Source organism: Paroedura picta, chromosome 3 (assembly GCF_049243985.1).
Source record: "Paroedura picta isolate Pp20150507F chromosome 3, Ppicta_v3.0, whole genome shotgun sequence".
Classification (NCBI taxonomy): domain Eukaryota; kingdom Metazoa; phylum Chordata; class Lepidosauria; order Squamata; family Gekkonidae; genus Paroedura; species Paroedura picta.
The window spans coordinates 58,233,675-58,258,824 of record NC_135371.1 but is presented as its reverse complement, the minus strand read 5'-3'; the positions used below and the strand labels follow the sequence as shown (position 1 = coordinate 58,258,824).

Here is a 25,150-nt window from a genome sequence, read left to right as displayed (position 1 = left end):
TTCTATATTTTCATAATTGCCCAAGTTAGAATGTTCACACTAGGTCATCCTCAGTGTCATATGGGCCTAATATTCCCGTCTCTGATCGCTACTAATATGCAGTTATACATGATGTCGTACACAATCTGCCACACTCCTGAAACAGTCCCGCTAAAAGCGCTTCATTGTAGCGCTCCAGGGAAATCCCAAAAAGTGGATTCACCCTCTGGAAAGCGCTACACTCTTGCAAACAATCTGAAACAGTTTCGAAAAAGTTCTGTGCGTTACCATTGTTGCGGTTTCAGCAAAGTCCCTCCCCCTGGCTCTCTCCTCTGAACTTCCGGCGAAGCGATCGCCATTTTTTTTCTCGGAGCAAGTGGAGAGCAACGAACTGGCGAGCCTTCATTCACCAAGCAAGGCTTCTCCGGCTGCAGTCTCTCCACAGAGCTGCTTTAAAGCTCCCCTCAAGTCACCAAGCACAACAAAGCCCCGTTTGCAAGTTCCCTTTATTTTTGGCCGAAAATCGCGCCCGTGCACGGGGGGGGGATTTTTTTTTTCACTCGGGGGAGCGTGGCAGCAATGAATCGGCAGCTCACATGCCAGCTGCCAGCTAGATGGGTCTCTACGTTAGGAGGAAGCAAGGAATCAAGGAATCAAGGCATATTCGTTGCAACGTGTGTTTTTCTTTTCTTTTCTTTTCTTTTTAAACTGTTCTTAAAGGCAGAGGGGCTTTTCCGGAGCATCGTAACAACCGCCCATTGGCTGCTCGTTTGATTGACGGCCAGGGGTGGGACAAAGCACGGAAAATATAGCTTCCTTTCTAGCCATTTTTGCCGAGACCAGAAACCTGTGGGAAATGATTGAAACGCAACTGGATTCCACTACAAAGGCAGGTATGCATTACTATTTTAAATTCTGTTTTTTCTTTCTGAAAGCAATTTGCCACATTGAACCTTGTGCGGAATGGGCCTGTGTTTTACCATGTCCAAGTACATCATCTGTAGGTAGAAGGGCTTTTCCTGGAACTGGTTTCCTGTCCTTGAATCCAGGCTCCACCCCCAACAAGAGCCACTCTTCTGGAGTCCGGCAATCGTACTCTTCATCATCAAACACCTAAAAAACAAGAAGTGCGAAATTAAGCCTCTGCACAAACTCATCTCATTCAACACCTTGCTTACAGCAAGTTTCTCATTTACACCCAAATTACATTGCTTGAAACAATCCAAGAGGGCCTGGCAATATTTTAAGAACAATATGTGTGTTGTGGGCAGGAGGATGCATGATGGCCTTGGTAAAAGGAGGACAAATCTGTGCACTCAAAAATTCTATTCTCTAGCCTGCCCAATATCTTATAGGAAATGTTCGCTACATGGTCATATATTTTCCTGAATAAAAACCTCCTCTCAATCAGTAAGGTATGTAATTTCCACTAAGGACCACAACAACCATCAAAACAACTATCCTCTCTCATATCCAATGTACCTATATTTTCAATAATTTGGCACCCTAGAAGCTGATAGAGTTAGGCATGCAACTTGGTTTCACAAAATGCTTCCATTCCATCTCAATAGTTTGGATAGGAAGAATGTTTTCCTGAAGGCTGTGGTGGCAGTCCCGTTCTCTCCTGAGCCAGACACAATGCAGAGCAGCAATCTGTAAATGGTAATTTGGTGCCCAGAATTGCACATGGATAACAGGCTAACAGCTTGCTAACAAATGCAATTTGTGCCTTGGTATAGTAGTTGGCTTGGTGTGAAGCCAGCATCCTGTAATACAGGTAGGGATGCCAGCTTCCAGATTATTTTGTTTATTTAAGCAAAATATTTTATTCATTTTCTTGATGCAAAATTTTACAAGGTGGCTTTCCAAAGTTAGATTTTATGTAAGCCAATTTATCCCACAAGTGTGATAAAATATTTAAATAAATAAAAATATATAAATATATAGACCCTTTTAAATACATAGATATTTTTGCACCATGAACAACATAGATATTTTTGCACCATCATGAGTCCCCTCTTCTCTTGCATCAGAAGCCCATCTTGGAGTCCTAGAACAATATCTATGATCAGATCAGAAGACCTTTATTGCTTTGGAGGGTGGACTCTATGGCATTGTACCCCACAGAGGTCTCTGTCCTTCTCAGATTCCATCCCCACATCTCTAGGAGTTTCCCAACTTGCATCAAGAAATGCTATGCTTCCAATTCCACTGGTGGCCAGGTGAGAACCTAGCAACTCAAGTGAAAGGGTTCCCAATGTTCTACCCAGTACTGCCAACACCTTTCTAGCACCCAAGAATGTTTATAAAAGGGGTGGGAACAGGTGAGCTTTTTGCCCAGCAGGGCATCTTACAGGCAACTTGAGATCTAATCGGCTATGCAGATTTTTGTTAAAGGTTTCAGTGGTAGCTTCCACCAGTGTTGGTTTTATTCTTTCACTTCTCTTTCCTAGTATATTTCTTTTAAAAGTTACTCCTCATCTCCTCTGTTTGAACTTCCTTTGTATGTACACATGTGTGCACACATGCATGCATGACTGGCCTCATCTCTTGCAGCAGCCATTCTGTGGTTGGCTCTGCCTCCTGTGGTAAACATGTTGTGGTTGAACCCACCATCCTATGTCAGTATTCCAAATCTGCCCACAGGCTCAAAAAGGTTGGGGACTCTGGAATAGTGGTTAGAGAGTCAGAAAAGGATCTGGAAGAGCCAGGTTTGAATCCCCAGTGTCACTGTCTCTCAGCCTAACCTATTTCACAGAGTTGTTGTGGATAAAATGGAGGAGAGAATAATGTTGTTTTAAGCTGGGTATAAAATAAAATTAATTTATAAAGCTTTGGAACTTGGCAAATACCACTCTGATTTACCTGTAATGGAAGATAGATAGGGAAAAGAGGGTCTTTCTTCTGTTCAATGGTTGGCATACTTGCAGGCTCCTGGTGTCTTGGCATCAGCTCATTGGAATCTATGCCTGCGCTGAGTAATAGTTCAGTGATATCTAAGCTGAGATATAATCGCCTTCTCCTAGTTTAAAAGAAAGGTTAAATGGCTTGTATTTACAGAAAACCATTATTGGTTCGACGGCCTTTATCTTTTTCAGAGATTGACATGTATGCTAAAATGAATGAGACAATGTATCAAAAGCATAATATTAGAACACAGAAACATGAATGGAATCGCAAGTAGATTAGACTAAGCACTGAGGGACATTTGCAATGGTTCCATTACATCAGTTTCATGTAGAAATTTATACATCAATGTCCACTTGGTAATCAGAAATCAGTTTTAAAGTCATTTCTAGTACTCTCTGCATCTCTTTTTTTCACTAATTCTATAGAACATACATCAACATTTTTATTTTGACCATGGAGATTTTGTTCTGCGTGCAAATGGTAACGGCAAAATCATAATAATGGCAGCCTTTACAAAATCATTCCAAGAATTAAAATCCTTTCTTCTCCACCAGAATTTATTTTACAGATTGCACTAGTAAAGACTATAGCCTTTTAGATAATCAAATGCCCCTCGCAGGGCCTTGCGCTCTGCGGGTGAAAACCTGTTGGTCATTCCCGGCCCTAGGGAAGCACGCCTGGCCTCGACCAGGGCCAGGGCCTTTTCGGTCCTGGCCCCGACCTGGTGGAATGAGCTCCCGGGAGAGCTGCGGGCCCTGCGGGATCTTTCAACATTCCGCAGGGCCTGCAAGACGGAGCTCTTCCGCCAGGTTTATGGTTGAGGCCGGGGCTGATAATAGATCTATGCCTCCCCCGGGGACTCGGGTTCTGGACCCGAAGCAAAACATCATCAGGACCTCCTCTCCACCCGCTAGTAGTGGGAGGGAGGGGGGGAGTTGAGCTGCCATTCTTGCCATGCCGGCAATATTGGCAATGTTATTATTGTTTTATGGGGTTTTAATGGGGAATTGCGATATTGTTACCCGCCACGAGCCGCAAGGGAGTGGCGGGCTATAAATCTAATAATAATAATAATAATAATAAAATATATAAACTGAATTGTTAAGCTAAAAGTACCTCTGCAGTTTCACTCTGACTGATTATGCATGGAGCAGGAACCCCGGGAAGGCGGAAGGAGGGCAGCCACAATTATACATGATGCTGCCGCCATCCCAGCCTTGGCCCAACGCAGCACTCCAGAAAACCCGCGGCAAGGGAACACGGAATTTTCAATGTTTCCTGAGATGCCGCGAGTGCGAGCAGGCTGGGTCAGGCCAGTGCCGTGCATAATCGGCAAAGCTGAGCCTTTCGACCCGGTCCTTCCCCGACCTATGGTGTCCCTGCAGGGATACTACAAGCCCTTGTCAGCTCTGTGGAGCCGCGGAGCTGCTCGGGGACTCCCCCCACCCCCACTTTGGTGGGAGAGCGGCATGCTGCTCCCCACCATTGTGTGGTGGAGCCCCCATTCCTCCTGCTTCCCACTCCAATGTTGCTGTCTTCTGTCAGCGTGCTGAGCTTTCCAGCCCTGGTGTTTTGTCCATGTGTACGTGCTACGCTGGGGCAGCCACATATGCTGGGGGATTCCCTCCCCCGTGCATACACAGGAAGTGCCGGTGCATGGTGCCCCAGTGCAATGCCCAGCAGCAGCCCAGTGTGGCTGCTGCCATGCATAATGAGTCTCTCAGGAGCATTCCATGTCAATTGTTCATAATCCTTTCTCTATGCAAGCCTGGCTGCAATGCAGTGGGAAAAGCTGTTAAAGGCTAGATATTTTTCAACTCTTTCACATACAGAGTTAGATATGTCCATACCCATCAAAATCAGTGGCCTTAATTGCACAGGGTCTCTGCCTTAAATCCTTAATTCTATGCAAAATTATATGCACCTAAACCTATTTGTTTCCACAGGCTTTAGCATGCCTAATAAGTATTTATAATACTAACAGCTTGTTAACAAAAGTTTATATAAGTTAAACAGAAGTTTAGTATTCGCATAGTCATATGTAAAACACAATTCCCCAAATTACCTCTCAATCTCTATCTTCCGAGGGCACTGGCCTGGAAGTACCTCAAAAGGAACTTGTACTTTTGGTTTATATGCTTGAAGAGGAAAGTCTGATTCTTTGATAATTTCTGTAGTTGGTCCAATCTGCTGGCTGTCCAAAATAAGCCCAATATTCTCTGGAGTATCAAATGTTGTGACTAACAAGAAACAAAATTAAGAAAAGTCAGAGGAATTGTTTATGGTATTTATTTCACTGTTACCCAGGGTTCCCCTAATACGGTTCTTGTGGGTGCCCAACAGCTTTTCTGGTGCCTGCCAAGTGTTTTTAGGATGGGGAGGGGCAGGTAGCGCTTTTACTCAGCAAGGCTTCTGATCGACTATTGGAAATCTGACTGGCTGTTCAGATTATTTAAAATGTTGCTTTAACAGCAGCTGCCACCACAGCACCAGGATCTATACTCTGTTACTAAAGGTAACTGTGGTGGTAATTTTGTGGCTGGATCCGCTTCCTGTGGCATCCATTTTGTGGCTGCACCCATCATGCTGTGTCAGAATTCCAAATATACCCGCAGGTGCAAAAAGTTTGGGGAGGGACCCCTGCTATAACCTATAACCTGCCCTAACCTGAAAGCTCAGAACAGCAAAACCTTTTGAGATCCATGTGTGTTGAACAGTTATGCTACTTCTTTGGACAACATACCAGCATAAGGAAGAGGCTGCAACTCAGTAGTAGCACTTCCTCTTTACATGCATCTCCAGTTTTATTTTGGTTTTAATAACTTTTTTATACTTTATTTTTTGAGGAAGGAATGGGTTGTGTTCACAATTGGTATACAGCTACCAGACAACATCACATGGAAACAGGAAAAAAAAGGAGACAAGTCAAGTAACTGTAAATCATCCATGTGAGAGAAGCCCAAGAAGTCTTTATCATACTTTCTGGTTAAAAAGTGAATGGAGCAAAAGTAACCGCTTTCTCATCTCCATCTCATGTCTTTTACAAAGCTGATGGTTTTATAATTAAATTGAATTTAAAAACTAACAAATAAAATGCAAAACTAACAAATAAAATGCGTCCTGTTGGCGCGGCGAGGCAGGTAATGACGGCTGCCGGGCGGTTGCGGGCGAGCTAGAAGGGGGGCGGGTCAGGAGGGGATTAGTCAGTCCAGCAGCAAGGGACCAAGGAGCTTCGTGCCTGCCAATTGGGCCCTCCGATTGTCAGTCTGGGGGAAGGGGCCTATCGGCACCCTTCCTCATCACGGATAGGGCCTGCCTTGGGGGCCCTTACCGAGTTATTTAATCCGCTCCGCTAGGAGCTTTTAAAGATAATAACAAGGTAACAGTATAACATTAAACAATAATAATACAAACATTTTAGGAATCTTGATGGATTTCGGGGGGGGGGCAGGGGCCCTGCAGATTTGTTGATTGTGCCTGGCCTCAGCCAAATGCCTGGTGGAAGAGCTCTCTTTTGCAGGCCATGCGGAACTCTTTTAGTACCATCAGGGCCCTGATATCCTCTGGGAGCTCATTCCACCAGGTCTCATGGGACAGAATCTCTTTTCAATTAGGTCTGTTTGCCCATTAGAAAGGTAGACTGCTGGAGCTCCTGTGTCCTGAGATCAGTTGCCCCTGCCTCCAACCCTGTATTCCTTGCTAATAAACACATGTTGTTTAGGAGATACCTGGGGTTTTTTTTGCCACTGGTAAAACAATACTGGATTGGATGGGCCATTAGCCTGATTTCATGTGGCTTCTCTTATGTTCTTATACTTATCTCTGCTTTTGTTGTTGTTAGGTGCGAAGTCGTGTCCGACCCATCGCGACCCCATGGACAATGATCCTCCAGGCCTTCCTGTCCTCTACCATTCCCCGGAGACCATTTAAGTTTGCACCTACTGCTTCAGTGACTCCATCCAGCCACCTCATTCTCTGTCGTCCCCTTCTTCTTTTGCCCTTGATCACTCCCAGCATTAGGCTCTTCTCCAGGGAGTTCTTCCTTCTCATGAGGTGGCCAAAGTATTTGAGGTTCATCTTCAGGATCTGGCCTTCTAAAGAGCAATCAGGGCTGATCTCCTCTAGGACTGACCGGGTTGTTCGCCTTGCAGTCCAAGGGACTCGCAAGAGTCTTCTCCAGCACTAGAGTTCAAAAGCCTCAATTCTTTGACGCTCGGCCTTCCTTATGGTCCAACTTTCACAGCCATACATTGCAACTGGGAATACCATAGCCTTGACTAAACGCACTTCTGTTGGCAGGGTGATATCTCTGCTTTTTAGGATGCTGTCTAGATTTGCCATAGCTTTCCTCCCCAGGAGCAAGCGTCTTTTAATTTCTTTGCTGCAGTCCCCATCTGCAGTGATCTTGGAGCCCAGGAAAATAAAATCTGTCACTATCTCCATTTCTTCCCCATCTATTTGCTAGGAATTGAGAGGGCCGGATGCCATGATCTTCGTTTTCTTGATGTTGAGTTTCAAGCCAACTTTTGCACTCTCTTCCATCACCTGCATCAACAGGCTCTTTAGTTCCTCTTCACTTTCTGCCATTAGAATGGTATAATCTGCATATCTGAGGTTGTTGATATTTCTCCCTGCAATCTTGATCCCAATTTGTGACTCCTCTAATCCCGCCTTTCTCATGATGTGCTCTGCATACAAGTTAAATAGGCAAGGCGACAGTATACAGCCTTGCCGAACTCCTTTCTCAATTTTGAACAAATCAGTGATTCCATGTTCAGTTCTCACTGTTGCTTCTTGACCTGCATATAAATTTCTCAAGAGACAAATAAGATGCTCTGGTATTCCCATCTCTTTAAGAACTTGCTACAATTTGTTGTGCTCCACACAATCAAAGGCTTTTGCATAGTCAATGAAGCAGAAGTAGACGTTCTTCTGGAACTTCCTAGCTTTCTCCATGATCCAGTGTATGTTGGCAATTTGATCTCTAGTTCCTCTGCCTCTTCGAAATCCTGCCTGTACTTCTGGAAGTTCTCGGTCCACATATTCCTGAAGCCTAGCTTGGAGGATTTTGAGCATAACTTTGCTAGCATGAAAAATGAGTGCAATGGTGCGGTAGTTTGAACATTCTTTGGCATTGCCCTTCTTTGGGATTGGAACATAAACTGACCTTTTCCAATCCTGTGGCCATTGTTGAGTTTTCCAGATTTGCTGGCATATTGAGTGTAGCACTTTTACTGCATCTTCTTTTAAGATTTTGGAATGCTGTCACCACCACTAGCTTTATTGTTGCTCAGACTTCCTAAGGCCCATTTGACTTCACATTCCAGGATGTGGTAACTACCCCATTGTGGTTATCAGAGATATTAAGCTCACTCTTGTATAGTTCTTCTGTATAATTTTGCCACCTTTTTAAAATCTCTTCTGCTTCTGTGAGGTCCCTACCATTTTGGTCCCTTATCATACCCATCTTTGCATGAAACATTCTCTTCATATCTCCAATTTTCTTCAAAAGATTTCTGGTCCTCCCCATTTTATTGTTTTCTTCTATTTGTTTTCACTGCTCATTTAAGAAGGCATTCTTATCTCTTCTAGCCTTTCTCTGGAATTCTGCATTCAATTGGGTGTATCTTTCTCTTTCTCCCTTGCCTTTAACTTCCCTTCTCTCCTTAGCTATTTGTAAAGCTTCCTCAGACAGCCATTTTGATTTCTTGCATTTCTTTTTCTTTGGGATGGTTTTAGTTGCTACCTCTTGTACAATGTCGCGAACCTCCGTCCATAGTTCTTCAGGCACTCTGTCTATCAGATCTAATTCCTTAAATCTATTTGTCACCTCTACTGTATATTCATCGGGGATATGATTTAGTTCATACCTGAGTGGCCTAGTGCTTTTCCCTACTTTCTTCTATTTAAGCCTAAATTTTGCAACAAGAAGCTGATGATCTGAACCACAATCAGCTCCCGGTCTTGTTTTTATTGACTGTATAGAACTTCTCCATCTTTGGCTGCAGAGCACATAATCAATCTGATTTCTGTGTTTGACCGTCTGGTGATGTCCATGTGTAGAGTCGTCTCTTGGGTTGTTGGAAAAGAGTGTTTGCTATGACCATTGTATTCTCTTGACAAAATTCTACCAGCCTGTGCCCTGCTTCATTTTGTACTCCAAGGCCAAACTTGCCTGTTATCCCGGTTATCTTTTGGTTTCCTACTTTAGCATTCCAATCCCCCATCATGATAAGCACATTATTTTTTGGCGTTGCTTCTAGAAGGTGTTGTAGGGCTTCATAGAACTGATCAACTTCATCCTCTTCAGCAGCAGTGGCTGGGACATAGGCCTGGATCACTGTGATGTTGAAAGGTTCGCCTTAGATTCGAACTGAGATCATTCTGTCATTTTGGGGATTGTATCCCAAGACTGCTTTTCCTACTCTCTTATTGATTATGAAGGCTACTCCATTTCTTCTGTGAGATTCTTGTCCACAGTAGTATACCTGATGGTCATCTGAATTAAATTCACCCATTCCTGTCCATTTGAGTTCACTGATTCCTAAGATGTCGATGTTCAGTCTTGTCATTTCTTGTTTAACCACGTCCAGCTTGCCTTGATATCTCTGCTATGTGAGCCTAAAAACAAGAATCTATTCCTGACTTGCAAACAAACTCAGAAATGCCAAATCTCGGCAAATTGGATTTACCTGTTGGCAGAAGCTTCTAGGAAGGATATACATACATACATACATACATACATACATACATACATACATACATACATACATACATACATACATACATTACTGCTGTGACTATCTGAGGCTTTTAAAACTGTAGAATACTTGTGGTGCACGACCCATACCAGTCTGGCTTCCATCCTGACCATTGTGTGGTGACGGTGTTGGTTGCCTGGGTGGATGATCTCCAGCACCAACTAGATTAGGGCGGTTCATCCATCCTCATGATGCTCGATCTGTTCATCGCGTTTGATGTGATCGATCATGAGGTGCTGGCCCACCACCTCACCAGGGCTGGGATTCGGGGGACAGCCCTTCAATGGTGCTTCTTTCTCTGGAAGTGAACACTGAGGGTGGCTGTGGGGGAGGAACCATTGTGCTCCTACCGACTCTCTTGCAGGGTCCCATAGGGGGCAGTACTCTTCCCCACGCTATTTATGCGCCCTCTGGTTCAGCTGGTTCGGAGTTATGGGCTGGGCTGTCACCAATACGCAGATGACACGCAGCTCTATCTCCTCATGGATAGCCACCCAGATTCCCCCGCAAATACATTTGCCAGTTGTTTGGAAGCCGTTGCTGGATGGTTAGAGCCGAGTCACCTGAAACTCAACCCCTCCAAGATGGAAGTCCTATGGCTGAGCAGGAAAGGGGCAAGCTGGGAAGTGCATTTACTTACCTTGACTGGGGCGCAGCTCAGTATCTCACCCCTAGCAAGGAATCTGGGGGTGTTACTGGATGCCTCCCTTTCTATGGAGGCCCAGGTCACAGGAGTAGCCCGCACAGCGTTTTTTCATCTTCACCAAGCAAGGTTACTAGTGCCCTATGTGTCCCTGGACTGTCTGGCCACAGAGATCGATGTGACAGTCACCTCTAGGTTGGATTTCTGTAACTTGCTCTACACTGGCCTGACTTTGTCCTTGACCTGGAAACTCCAGCTGGTGCAGAATGCGATTGCTAGGGTCCTAACCAGGACACCCTGGAGCCTGCACTGAAATAACTGGGTTACCAGTCTGGGCCCAGATCAAGTTCAAGGTTTTGGCGTTAACCTTCAAGGCCATCTGCAGCTTGGGTCTTACCTAAGGGACTGCTTGTCTCTTTATGCCCCCTGCAGGACCTCCAGCCGATCTGCTGGAGGTCCCTGGTCCCAAGGTAGTTCGCCTGGCTTTGACCTGGTTGAATGAGCTCCTGGAAGAGCTGAGGGCTCTGTCAGAGCTTTCACAGTTCTGAAGGGCTTGTAAGACGGAACTCTTCCGCGAGGTCTTTGGGTGAGGCCAGGATTTAAGATCAACCAGGCTCCTCCGTGGGATCAGGTCCCCACATTAACATCTGGGCACCCCACCTAGCGTGGCTGTTGCAGGGAGGTAGAGAGTTTGCGCCATTCTTGTTGTCTGTTGGGGTTTCTGTTATTATGGGGTTTTAAGGGGTTTTATAGTTTTATTGTAAGCTGCCATGTGTCCTTGAGTAGTGGTGGGGTAGAAATTGAATAATGAATGAATGCATGGATGTATGAATGCATGAAATGTATTGCGGTTTTTAATTGTAAGGCAACTCAAGCAGAACTCTGAAGAGGTGGCACAGAAATATCTGTAAACCGCTCCTATGGAGCGGTAAAAATAAAACAGTAAGGGCATTGTGGGCGAAGAAAAGGGCGGGGCAAGTCCATGATAAAAACTCAGAGGGGCCAATCAGGAGCCTCAAAGCAGCTCCCGATTGGCCCGTCCGAGTGTCAGTTTGAGGCCAAGTGGCTGTGCGCGGCTCCCGATTGGCCAGTTGGCCCGTCCTGGACTCAGAGGTGAGGTGGCCAGGGAAAGAGGCTTCGGCGGCGGGAAAGAAGCCATGTCGAAGACACAGTGGCCCTGCTCCTTTCCTGCTGTCGAAGCTGGGACCTTGGGCGGGGAGAGGGATGGGGAAAAGCTTTGACGTGTCGAGAAGAGCAGGCCCGCCACATCAGAGATGCGTCAAGCCTGCTCCTTTCGCCATGCCGAAGCCGGGGCTTAGGGTGGGAGGGGGGAAAAGGCTTCGCAGCAGCAAGAACATCAGGGCCCGCCACGTCGGAGTCCCTGTGGCTGTGCGGAAGCAGGGACCTCGGGGGGAGGGGGGGAAGGGGGAAAAGGGGTTGGCGGAGACAGCGTGGCAGAGACGGCACGGCAGAGGGGCCCACAAGGAGCTCTGTGAGCCCGCCGGGCCCACCAGTACCCATCCTAGTGCCCACTGTATTCAAAAATACAATGGGTTTTACCTCTAGTTTTAAATAACCAAATAACCATACTACCAAAGAGATTTTATCTCACATTCATATGTGTTTCAGGAACATAATTCTTTCAAGTGTTGAACTGATGCTATCTCGCGAGCCCTCAAGAACAACAGCAGTGCCTCACTTCCCATTCATTTTCCAGCTCCTTGAACAAGCCAACTCTCTTATCATGTCAATTTTATTTTCTCTCTCTCCTCCTATGATCCCTTCAGTATGGCTTTCATCCACTTTACTGAGACTATGCTTACTTAAGTTTGCTACCTTCTGCTTGTCTCTAAACCCAAGGCTGTTTATTCTGCCCTCATTCTAGTTGACTGCTCTGCTGCTTTTGATGCTGTCAAGGATCAATCAAGCTCTTCAGTATTTTCACTTTTTGTGTTCCAGGACCTCAGTTCTCAACTTTCTTTCTATTGCTTAGTGAGAAATGAAATGAGAGTATTTTTTTCTATGTACTTACCTTTTGGTGTGTGCTCTTCAAGCTCTGACTGTTTCAACAAGTCTTTGTACACACTGGGACCAGCACACAAATCCTACAGTTGCAAACAAGAAGAACGGAAAGCCTCAAAAGCACATAAAAATTATATGTGTATAGTACATTTATCGTACAAGTAGAAACACCTACAACTGTTTATTTATGCTATGAACAATTAAGCTACAAACAATTAAGCTAGAAACTGGCTTCACAGTAACCCATTTATACAGAACAACATATGACATGTAAAGTAAAACCCTGTGGTTTGTGCAATTCTCTGGGTATCTCTCACCAAATAAATATAAAACTTCCAGTCCTTATAAAAGGGAAAATGTTTTAAAGATTTACAGTGATAGAGGTAGTGGATAAACTCAATGAAATTAATGAGCAGTAGGCTTAAAACCAGTTATTAACACATGGAAGTCATTGCTGTGAGAAGTGGTGATGGCTGCAAGCATGATGATGATGATGTTATCCTTTCAGTTGTGTCTGACCCTTGGTGATTCTACAGCAAAGTTTTCACCATGCTCTTCTGTCAATGACTGCTCCTTTTAGTTGGTTCATAGTTGGCTGCAAGCATAGACAACTTCAAAAGGGGACTAGGTAAACATATGGAGAAGAGGTTCATCAGTACCTATTTGACACAATGTATAAATGGAACTCTGTCTGGGGCAGTGATGCTCTGGATTCTTAGTGCTTGGGCAGCAACAAAGGGACAGCTTCTGGAGTTCTGGTCTCACTGGTGAACCTCCTGATAGTACCTGGGTTTTAGCCACTGTGTGACACAGACCAATTCCGCATGGAGGCATAAAACTCAAACTGCCTCCTGATTGCAAATGTGCGGTTGTAAGCCAAGTGTTTGCAAGTGTCCTGATGGGAGACCCCTCCCGCATTTTCCCACAATCTTGTCGTGGCTCCCAACGGGCCAATGAGGGAAAACAACTCAAACTTCTCCCGCCACTCCTTGGCTTGTCAATCACTGCAAGCCACCAATCCCTGTACAGAGGTTATATTAGGAACTCAAATTTCCTCCCCCTCCAGCCCCGAAATTAATTTTTTTTTTAAGTGCCTTTCTGCATTGCTATGGAGAAATGCCACAACAATGAAACATTCCCTCCTCTTTTGGGGATTCTTTGTGTAATGGTCTCTATTTATGTCTGGGTAGATTTCTGATAGGCTGGCCATGGTAACTGCACCCCGATGAGTGATTGTGTGTTCATAGTAAAGTTTAAAAACAAAGACCATGGATGTCTAGCATGGAGAGGGCTGCTTCATCACACTCCCCCCCCACCTTTCCCTGTTCATACTCCTCCCCCACCAGAAAATGCAAATGGGAATGTGTTTTCACAGCCTGATCCCAAAATGACCATGCACTTAGGAGAACATTTTAGTTTTACATGGGGAATGTAGGTTTGCGTTTCCACAGCAACGCAGACTGCACCATTTTTTAAAAATCACGATCAGGAAATGGAGGGGAAGGGCAGATGCAAAGGTGGGCAAAATGCTGCTGAGACGGTCGCGCATTTCTCCCTCCACACAGGCTTGCCCCTGTTTGTTCCCTGGATTCCTGTGCAGTAAGAAGTGGCAAATCAAGTTTTGGCGATTTCTTTCATTGTGGAGCAAATTTGACTAAAACTTGAGGCAGCCACTTGAGAGCTCTGGGTTGCTGCCGAAGTCATGTGGAAGCAGTACTAAAACCCAAGAACAAGAGGCTGTCCTGGGAATAGCCCTCCTCACTATATTTGAGGCACTGAGTTCATAGTACAAAATATCTAACAAAATAACATTTACTTGCTTTCCTGTGAAATGAAGAGTAAGCTTAGATAGAGGACAAGTGGATAGGGCAAGAAAACAAAGAGAATTACTAAAGTATATTTCTCCATTTCTAATGCCAGTTTGTGAGACGGGAAAATAAAATTCTAATATACTTACCCCCAAGAGATCTGAGGCTCCAGGTGTAAGGACATCAGAATAAAATCCTCGTTCTTTAATCACCGGGTATTTCTTATGTGCTGTTCTTTGAAGTTCATTTGTTGGATCTGAGCTAGGTCCTGGTATGCTTGAAATCTGACTGCTGGGATAAGGAGGATAGGGACTCCGCCCCAATGTGTTTTTCAATTCCTTCTTGGCTTTATCCATTCTGATTTGTATATCACACAGAAGAAAGGCACCATGAGGCACTCCTTCACATCAAATGAAGAAAATGAACTGCCATTAGTATTCCTGTCGTGCCAAGAACCTCTAACTTTTGAACTGTTCATCAAATTTGTAAATCAAAATAAGGGATTAAAAGGCATAGAAGTAATGTCTAGACTTCATCAAGGCCATGAAACATTGGGGTCCAAACCTGCTGAAAACCACTTTGACACAAAATGTCTTTGCCTTGACAAATTCCAGATGCTCAGGGCCACTACTTGTACTTACTCAGCAGATGTAGATGGCTTTTAAGTGCAGATGACTTCAAAAGAGGATTAGTCAGACATTTGATGCTCAGGCCCAACAACAGCTAGTGACCATGGTGACTAAAGGTCACTTACATATTGGAAAAACAGCAAACTTCACAGTATGCATGGTATGAGGCAACACTCCAGCTCAGCTGTTTGGTCACCATGTGAAACAGGATGCTGGACTAGATAGACCACTGGTCTGATCCAGCAGTGCAGGTCTTATGCGTGTACATTTTTAAAGATGTTCTGTTCTTCAGAATCTGATTTCAACTCCTGAAAAAGATTTCTAAAACAAATACTGGAACCTCAGTCACGGGTAAACTGCAATTACACAAAATATCAATGTGACTGGCCACATTAAATTAACTTGAAGTCACACTCTCCTGGAAAGGTGGTTTTTAATTCCATTTTCTTGCATATTAGTGCAGAACAGAAATAGCAACAGGTAGAAAAGATAAGAACCCAGTACGGTAGCAACAGTAAATCTTTCCAGAACTATACCCCATCCCAACAAACTCCCGTCCTGCCAGATCCCATGCCTTGAGGAAGTTGGTAGAGATATACAGATGTCTAAAAATCCCCCTGAGGAAGGGACCACAAGATGTTCCTTGCCCTGGCCTCAACCGAATGCCTGGTGGAAAGTCTCTGTCTTGCAGGCCCTGCAGAACTGTATAAACTTCAGCAAGGCCCTCAGCTTGTCTGGGAGCTCATTTCACCAGGTGGGGGTCAGGATCGAAAAGGCTGTGGCACTGGTCAAGGCCAGGTGTGATTTCCGTGGGCCAGGGGTCACCAACTTATTAGTACCTGTAGAGTGAAGAGCTCTGTGGGGGGCATAAAGAGATAGATGGTCCCTCAGGTATGCTGGGCCCAGACCGTGAATGGTCTTAAAGGTAAATACCAAGCCCCTGAACTTGATCCAGAACACCACCAGCAACCAATACAACTGTTTTAGCACTGGCTGAATATGGGTCCTCCAAGATGTTCTTGTGAGGACCCTCACAGAAACATTTTGCACCAGTTGTCACTTCCAGGTCAAGGTTAAGGGTAGGCCCATGTACAGTGAGTTATAGAAATCTAGCCTGAAGGTGACCATTGCATGGATCACTGTGGCTAGATGTTCCAGGACCAAATAGGGCACTAGTAGCCTTGCTTAGTGCAGATGGAAGAACACCAGTTTGACTACCTTTGTTACCTGTATCTCCTTTGACTACTAGGAGGTTTCAAAGATCACCCCCAAATTCCTGGCCAAGGGCAAGATCTCTAATTGTACCTCATTGAGGCAGGGGAAACACACTTTTTGAAATGACCCTTTCCTGCCAAGCCACAGGATCTCCGTCTTGGAAGGGTTCAGTTTCAGGCGACTCTGCTTGGCCAAACTGTTAACGCTTCCAAACAACTGGCATTCTGAGCTTGGAACTGTATTTCCAGGAACCCATGGGCCCTATTCAGCCTGGAAAACCAGAAACAGATCAAGTCCAAAGTCCTCATGCATGACTCATTGTGATTTGTGCTGCCACCTTAACTGTTATATATATTAATCTACTGAAGATCACTCTGCCCTTCAAATCTCTGTGTTCACAAGAATCCTGCTGTATCATTTATCCATTTAAGAATGCCTTAGAGAACCAGACCAAGGCTCCATGTAGTTCCTCTGATTTAAAAAAAAATGAGACAGATTTATTTTCACATATTTGTTCATCAAAATGGAATCAGTTTGGCCACAAGCCATTAAAATTATACCTGTCAAACTCCAGATAGTAGGGTAAATTGCATGTGTGCACACACACATAGCTGAAGGAGCAAAGGAACACTGATACTACAACAAACAAGATTTGAGTCCAGTAGCATCTTACATACCAATAAGATTCTCAAGGTATAAGCTTTTCAGAGTCAAAGCTCCTTTTAACAAATAGAGTATATGATGAACTCTTGGAAATCTTTTTGGTCCTTTAGGTCCTACTGGTTGTCATCAGCTAAACCATCATAGCCATTAACATTAAAAAAAAATCCTTCCAGCACAATAAATACAAAAGTGTTTCCTTTCAGGCTGTTTAATGTGTAAGAACTCAGAAACTGGATACAGTAGTTTTATTTAGTTTTCTAGTTTTTGTCTGTTTTGTATGGTGGTTAGATCTCAAAAATTCTATTCAGCTGTCAGGTTAAATGCAAGTACAAGCAATTATTATGAGCTTGGGTATCCAAGCTAGATAAAAATACTTATGTAAATGATGGTGTTAATTAAGTGCTGCCCTCAGCATTCTGGCAAGAGTCTAATGCAGCTTTTTTGTTGTGCAAAATTTAGCCCCCAAAGCTATTCTTTATGTGCCCAACTTGACCTCTCACAGCAAGATCTTTCCTGATTGGCTGCAGTTACCACACATGGATGACTGTTATCATAGTGGGATGGCATCAACGAATGAGGCTTGTTGATCAGTGACTGAGCAGATGCTATATTGTAATTATGAAGGTGAAATGGCAATAAAAACAAAGGCATGAGCAAAATCTACATACCTTAGGGGTCAGCCTAATCTGTTTTCTGCTGGCTCAGCCTTGCAAGTTTCTTCCAGTAGCTGCCACATAATACTATCTTTTTCTTAGGGATTTTCTAGACAATTTAAAAGTGCAAAGTGCAAAGTGCAAAGAAGGTGGCTTTAATCCAGCACAGAACTGTACTAAATTCAATCCCCATGTAAACAGTCTCATCAGTAAACCTTTTGTATGGGAGGATGGGAGCTTGTATGGGAGCTTGTTGTTTAGCCACTTCTTTGTGAAACAAAGGGTAAAGTGTTAGAGCCAAGGAAAAGGGTGCATGCTGCCTTTCGAAGATTAAAAAAATGGCACAAGGCTCATGAAATCTCTAAGCACCGTTGGTTGTAAAAAAGGAGCAGCTTGCCTTAATGTTCTTTTTTGCTTGGTAAAGGAGTGAATGTATTTCTGTAACAATATTCAACAGAGGAAAGCTTAACTCCTACAGAAACTAAAATTAACGAAGAAATTAAAATGAACAAGGAATAAAAATATTTTTTTAAGATCACTAAAGGTATAGAAGGCAGGGCAGTATCACCCAACAGGTTTCTGTGTTTCCATGTTAGACTGCAAGTGAAGTACAATACTGGGATCATTTCATGTTCCTAATCAAGAGATATGAAAAGCAGAATGCGGGGAACGTATTTTCTTCATTTCTATACCATCTACACTATGTTCCTCTCTTCTGTTTTATCCAATAAACAACCTTGGGAGGTAGGTTAGGCAGAGTACGTGTGGTTGGCTCAAGGTTACCCTGCAAGTTTTCCTGGCAGAATGAAAATTCGAACCTGATACTCCCAGATCCTAGTCCAATGCATATACCACACTGGGACTGATTCTGCACGGGTGGAAAAGGCCAAGAAAGCAGTAAAATGGAAGTGGAGCAAATCCCTGGTTTTATATGACGTTGCTGCCAGGCAGCCACTTTCCCAAGCCTGGTGCAGATCAGGCGATAAGGGAACGCAGATTCTACCAAGTTTCCTTAATCCAGTGGTCCCCAACCCCCGGTCGGGGGACCATTAGAAGAAGAAGGTTGGTTCTTATATGCCGTTTTTCCCTACCTGAAGGAGGCTCAAAGCGGATTACAGTCGCCTTCCCATTCCTCTCCCCACAACAGACACCCTGTGGGGTAGGTGAGGCTGAGAGAGCCCTGATATCACTGCTCGGTCAGAACAGTTTTATCAGTGCTGTGGCGAGCCCAAGGTCACCCAGCTGGTTGCATGTGGGGGAGTGCAGAATCGAACCTGGCATGCCAGATTAGAAGTCCGCACTCCTAACCACTACAGCAAACTGGCTCATGGATTACTCGGTACCAGGCCACAGCTCCTCGTCCTCCTCCCCAGCTGCTGCCTCGGGGGCTGCCCTGCCACTCTGCCGCGGGCTCACCTTCGGTGCTCTCCAGTGGCCACCATGGCTGGGACTTCCCCTCGGCGTGGCACTGTTCAGGTGCTGCTGGCAGTGCCCCCCCAGCGGGCAGTGGGAAGTCAGGGGTGCCAAGGGGAAAGCAGGTGGAGCAGGGGCTCAGGCGGTGGCAACAACGTCCCTCGGCAAAAGACTAACTTCACCCCCGGGCCTCAGTAAAATAGTCAAGCGTTGACCGGTCCCCGGTGATAAAAAGGTTGGGGATCACTGCCTTAATCCACTGCAGGGGCCAACAAGTTCTATGGTAGCCCCTGCCAGAAAATGCCCTGGTCAGCTTTGCGATGCTTTGCTGTGCTGCAGGGCAGACCAGGGCATTTTTTATTTTATTCCATGCAATCCGACCTTCCTGCAAAATAACCCCCCCCCAGAAAAAAACTAATCTGCTGCTGCTTTGTTTCCCGGGGGGACACATTTCAGCGGGACACCTGTGTCCGGCTAAAAAGTTTCCCCCGTGTGGACACAGACTGCTACGGAGCAATGCACCACTGTGTGGAATGGGCCTCGGTCTCTAGGCATACACATTTTCAGGAGTAAAAAAGCCTGGACTTTCTACAATAAACAGGTAACAAAAATGTATCTTTTGTACTACTCAATTCAGAAAGGGCTTAAACATTTTATTTGTATAATTGTTTCTCAAGCTTCTGACTTTTTTCCTGAATTAAAGTTAGGGCCATACAATACATTGCCAAATGGCAAAATACTGTTAGCGTGTTAAACACTCAGATGATCCAGTCTCTCATGCACCTACATAGAAGCCAAACCAGGAACACTGATTCTTGTACAGATGAAGTGAGCAACCTTCTCTGATGATTCTGACACGTGTCTACATCAAGAGTGATCTGTTAATTGACATTGAGGGAATTACTGTTATAACTGATTCAAACCTAATACAAACAACACTGCAAGGATAACCTTAAAAATGTAAAGATAATATGTATCGATGCCATGGTGTCTGAATAGTGCTGACTTTCTGAAGCTATAGCTGGGTACAAGGTGTGAATTACTGCTTTTCATCTCCATGGGAAGTCAGCTCTGTAACCTTAAAACAACATAACCAACACCACCATTTGCTACTTCATTCCTGATCTAATCACATGTGAAAGAAATAGGGCAAACCTTACTTATATATTTCTGCACTATCCACTGCAGGCAGAATTTTGTGTTTGGCAAATTTGGGAACAACATTTTCATCCTAATTTTCTCCTATAAAAAAACCCTACATACTGAAAGTTTCTATATGATAACTTATTTCTACATGGAACTGAAAAGAAAGATAACCTTGCATTCCAAAGAGAATATAAGAAAAATTAGCCCTGAAGGAAGGAAGAACTTTATGAATCCTAATGACCAGTAATCTCCACACATTATTAGTGTGCTGCAAGAGAATTTGTAACATGCTTTCTTGTTGTTGTTAGTTGCGAAGTCGTGTCCGACCCATCGCGACCCACAGAAGTTCCCGTGTCTCCATAACGCGGGTTTTCCGTGGCCCTGAGCCGGGACATGCCCACGCTGGCGGTGGGGGCATGCATAATTGGGGATTTACCCCGATGCCCTGCTGCCTCCAGCGTGGGCATTCTGGCCCGTATATAATGGGTCTTTTTCTTAGTGTCATTGAGTCTGTGATAATAGATTCAACTTCTGTCATTATTTTTAGATAGATATTAAATATTACAAAAAACCGAATAAGGGCATCTCCCAGGAAAGATCCTATGGGGCACACCAGAAATATCCCAGCACCACTGTCTGGCACTAACAGGTTGGAGATAAACCACTGCAAAAAATGTCCCCCAGCTCCCAACTTGACCAGGTTGAGGTGATGCAGGACAACATCACAGTAAATGGTACCAAGAGCCACAAAAAGTTCAGGAAAATCGAGACCGTGCTAGCTTAATACAGGTTACCACTGAGGCCATTCATCACTCATACTGCTGCTGCAGACCCTCTGCATCTAATGCTTGTTCTTAGGGGGCATGGCAATTAATCCTCTTTGCCTTCTTCTACATCATCAAGTTTAAGAACACGGTGGCAAATTATGCATACCCAAGCTATAGAATTTCCAAACTCTCTCCACTGATGAGAGGCCACCTGGAAACCCTGCCATATATTGCAGCTATTTAGGGAAGCCAAATGATTAGCTAAACCCTCATAAAGTGGGTTTGGAGAATGAAGGAAAGTTGCTATGTCTCCCAAATAGATATGGGAAAGCAAGGTTACAAAGACAGCAGTGGAGGAAATGGACAGGAAGGAGATTACTCTCCTAAAAAATATCTGCTGCCTGAGGCAACTGTCTCTGTTGGCCTCATTGTAGAGCCAACAGAGGTTTAGGAACACATTTCCCTGTCTATCTCACAGCTAAACAGTTTGTCTTCCTAAGTCAGGTCCGAAGATTGACAGCAATGCATCTAGATTAAAAAAAAAATCCCAGAACTGATTCATTACTAATGGTGAGAAAAGTGTCCCTGTGCTATCAGAAATCTGGATAACTTACAGCATGAGGGAATTCATAAAATAGTATAAGCTGTGGAAGAAGCACTACAAAATGGGTTCAGGGTTCCTTCAGTAGTTGCAGACTTCTTTAAACATGCACTTCTAGTTGAGGCTTTTCAATATGTATGAACTCGCTGAAACAGGAACAGGAGAAATAATCATATATGAGATCTGTTTGTTATTTCCCATGTCCCAAATCTGTTAATGTTTAAGGGCATTTAAGGGGTCCTAATGCAGCAGGAAATTGGCTTGTTAGCTGAGGAAAACAGCTGACAATGATAAAGAAACTGTAAATGTTAAGTTTTATGAAAAATAATTTCTAAATGGCAGGCTATTGCATGGTTCTGGAGTGCCTGAGACTGCAGCATTTCTTGAGTTAAGTGGCCATGGAATTGATCAGTTCCTTGGATGAGACCACCACTGGAGTTTCATGTAAAGACTACAATATAAATATGATCAATACACTTTAAAGACAGAATTGCTGAATGGATTTGGAACTTCTCCAGATTTTCCAGTACACTCTACCCTCATCTATGCTCAGTCACTTCTCCCAAACTCTATTTTTCTCAGGTACTGAAAGCTCATGCCCTGAAGAATGAATTTTCCACAGAGGATTGGCTATTTTAGATTTTGGCTATTTCTGTTCTAGCAGCACAACATAACACACTGCTATCAGCTGTGATCCAAGGCCACATAATGATTCACAGTTGGACCCTTTTTATGCCTGCTGATCTGCAGGACTAGAACAAGAGTAATGCAAAATGACCCTGCTGTGCCATTCTTCTTGATGCATTTTATCTGTGTTCTCTTGAGGGGATAAGAATGGCAATGAGTAATGGTGCTAACCTTTCACCTTGGGAGACCTGAGCTGAAATGCCTGTTCTGCCAATGAAATCCAAAAGAAGTGCATCAGCCCCACCGTATGCCTTCTTTGTGAACATAACATCTTTGGGATTTAGTGTATGTTCACAGCCATACTTCTTTGGACTAGTTTATTCTTAAATTCAGCCTTCAGCATTTAACCACGCCATTTACACCAACATCTGTTGAGGCATTCTTTCCAACAGAAGAACTCTGTTGATTTCCCCTACTGGTAACCAGTGCACTTTGAAAGTGGTTCAAACACCTGTGTGAAAGGAAAGGACATGTCAAAAAGTCAACCTTCTTTGCCTTACAACAGTTCTTGTCTGACTCCAGACCTTTTTAATTCACAGATTACCCCTGGGAATGTTTGTAAACCTTCCTTAACATTTGGTTGTTGTTAGATGCGAAGTCGTGTCTGACCCATCGCTACCCCACGTACAATGATCCTCCAGGCCTTCCTGTCCTCTGCCATTCCTCGAAGTTCATTTAAGTTTGCACCGACTGCTTCAGTGACTCCATCTGCTCATCCCCAGTAGCATTCTGGACACCTTCCGACCTGAGGGGCTCATCTTCCGGCGTCATATCATTTTGCCTTTTGAACCTGTCCATAGAGTTTTCATGGCAAAGATACTGGAGTGGTTTGCCATTTCCTTCTCCAGTGGATCACCTTTTGTCAGAGCTCTCAGCTATGACCTGTCCGTCTTGGGTAGCTCTGCACTGAGCTTCACTGAGCTATGCAGGCCCCTTCACCACGACAAGGCAGCAATCCTTGAAGGGGTCCTTAACATTAAATCACCTCAATAGTTACTGAATGCAGATAGAAGTTTGTTTCAGTACACTAAGTTGAGAGCTCTGGCAGCAGCGTGCTCCAGGTTCTATGACATCACAACAATCACAGCTTGATTTTTTTTTTACCTCAGATGTTGTCTTTTCTAAAGTTCTTGTTATTTTTTAACTTTTTTGAGGGAACAGAGCTATGCTTTATGCTGTAAATTAACACCTCATTCATATTTCTAAATCTATAGGCAGTGCTACAACAACATCCACAGCGGTAAAGTGGGTTGAATATGGTATACAGATTATTGGCAAGCACTGCTTAGAATTGTAACATATGCTGCAGGAGGGCAGGACTGAATTCCACTGACAGCTGTGTGGGGGAAGTGAGCAATATATCTACCCACTGTGGACCTGAAACTCTACTGCTGTGCACCTGGTACAGTCATTGGCACTTCCCTGAAGTTCTGAGCAATCACCAAAATCTATTCACCAATTAAAACAAACTCCTGCTACACCGAGAGAGAAAAAAACCCTGATCAAAAGAATGCCCATCTGTCAGATGCACAGGAGGAGGCACTCATGCTTATTCTGGACTATTTTGAAATTGGCACAGTCTGTCCAGAATACAAGAAAATAAAGCAGGGCTTGAAAAGAATTTATCACACAACTATTAATTTAACTCTATAGTAATTGACAATGGCTTGCTATCAACTCCATGTTGCTGTCCTATATCACCCCTGAGGCGTTCTCTGAACCTTTATTTTTGATGTTTGACAACACTCCCATCTTGCTCCTTGGGGATTTCAACAATCATGCTGAGAATCCCTCTGGCCCAGCTGCTTCTTAATCTGGTCTCACTAAGAATGCTACTAGTCTACCTCTCCGTTTTGGAATACCATTTTTGCCAACAATACCGCACAGTCTCCCTTTTCCATATTCCAATTCTTGCTCCTTCCATGACCTGCAGTTGACTGACATAGACCAATTATGCACGGCAGCAGCCATGCCGGGCTGCTGCCGGGTCCTTGCATTGGGCTGGCATGCCCCGCTGATTCCTGCGTATGCACGGGGTAGGGAATCCCCTGGCATACACGGACTGCCCCGGCATAGCACACATGCACAACACTGGGGCTGGAAAGCCCAGTGCACTGCCCAGTGAGGAAGTGGGGGGCATAGGCATAGGAAGTGGGGGGGCACTGCATGATGGCAGGGGAGCGACATGCTGCTTTCCCACCAAGTTGGGGGTGAGGGAACGCCTCGGCTGGCCCCACAGAGCTAACAGGGGTGTGTGATGTCCCTGCAGAGACACTGTAGGTCAGGGGAGGAGCCAGGCCTTTCCATTATGCATAGTGCTGGCCCGGCCTTAGCCCCTAATGGCACCCTCAGCATCTCAGGGAATGCGGAAGAGTCGGGCCAGGGCTGGATGGCGGCTGGGATGGTGGCAACGTCGGGGATTTGCCCCGCAGCCCTGTTGCCGCCAGCCCAGGCATTCTGCTCCATGCATAACCGATCATAGTGGTTTTCTCAAAAGCTTTATCTCTCTCTTCTTACTTCTGTGAGACTGCATTTCCTACCATCAACTAATTCTTTATTTAACTCTTGACTCATTTAGTTGACTCTCCCAGTAGACTGTCATCCCTAGTTCTGCCATACTGAGCTGCTGAACAACTATGGAGGAAGGTAGGGGGGACCAGCTGTTCCCCCCCCCCATTATATATTCATTCTCTCTTCTTCAGCATCTCCTTTGCTAAGCAACAGTATTACCTCTCTCCTCTCCAGATGATCTCATCAACGTTAGGAATCCTCAGTGTCTCTTTTCTACCTTTGATGACCTATTGAGGCCCATCCCACCCACCTTCACCTCTTCTTATACAGTGTAAAGTGTCATGCACATTGACAGTGTGTACAAATAACTGACTGAATAATAAATAAATTACCTAGATATTTTTTTAAAGATAACCAGAGGGGTATCAAATGAAATACCCTAGTCTCATTGAGACTGTCATTTAGTCATTTAAAATTATGTTATGCAGCCACTCAGGTTATTACAAGATCCTAGCACATTGCAACACCAACACCCTATACAATGTTGGAATAGAGTGTCTGATGTACAAAGAATAGAAGACCCTGCAGGGGGTATCAAGAAGACAATTAGATAGGATAATAAGGTCAGTCTCCTTTTTAGTGGCATTCCTTGTCTGTCTCCAGATTGCTATTCTTAGGACAATTTCCTGCTTCTTCGCTTTCTACCTTTAATCAGAGATGTGCTTAATCTGAGGCCGTAACT

General features: G+C 44.4%; 1 protein-coding gene across 7 annotated transcripts in view; it reads right to left on the bottom strand.

Annotated features, from left to right (window-relative positions):
- DNAH1 (dynein axonemal heavy chain 1) overlaps positions 1-25,150 on the bottom strand; it is a 236,653-nt gene that overhangs the window by 188,721 nt on the left and 22,782 nt on the right. For 4 of the 7 annotated variants that reach the window (XR_013229078.1, XM_077325858.1, XM_077325859.1 and 1 more), the window contains exons 2-6: positions 14,273-14,523; positions 12,326-12,398; positions 4,955-5,129; positions 2,845-3,001; positions 960-1,092 (exon numbers count right to left, since the gene is read on the bottom strand). Coding sequence is in view for 6 of the 7 variants with exons in the window: in XM_077325858.1 (XP_077181973.1) it covers positions 960-1,092; positions 2,845-3,001; positions 4,955-5,129; positions 12,326-12,398; positions 14,273-14,479 (745 nt within the window). In the remaining variant the exon portion in view is untranslated. Of the gene's footprint in view, positions 1-959; positions 1,093-2,844; positions 3,002-4,954; positions 5,130-12,325; positions 12,399-14,272; positions 14,524-19,483; positions 19,575-21,223; positions 21,357-25,150 lie in introns of all 7 variants that reach the window. The other 3 variants (XM_077325855.1, XM_077325856.1, XM_077325854.1) reach the window with 2 other exon arrangements.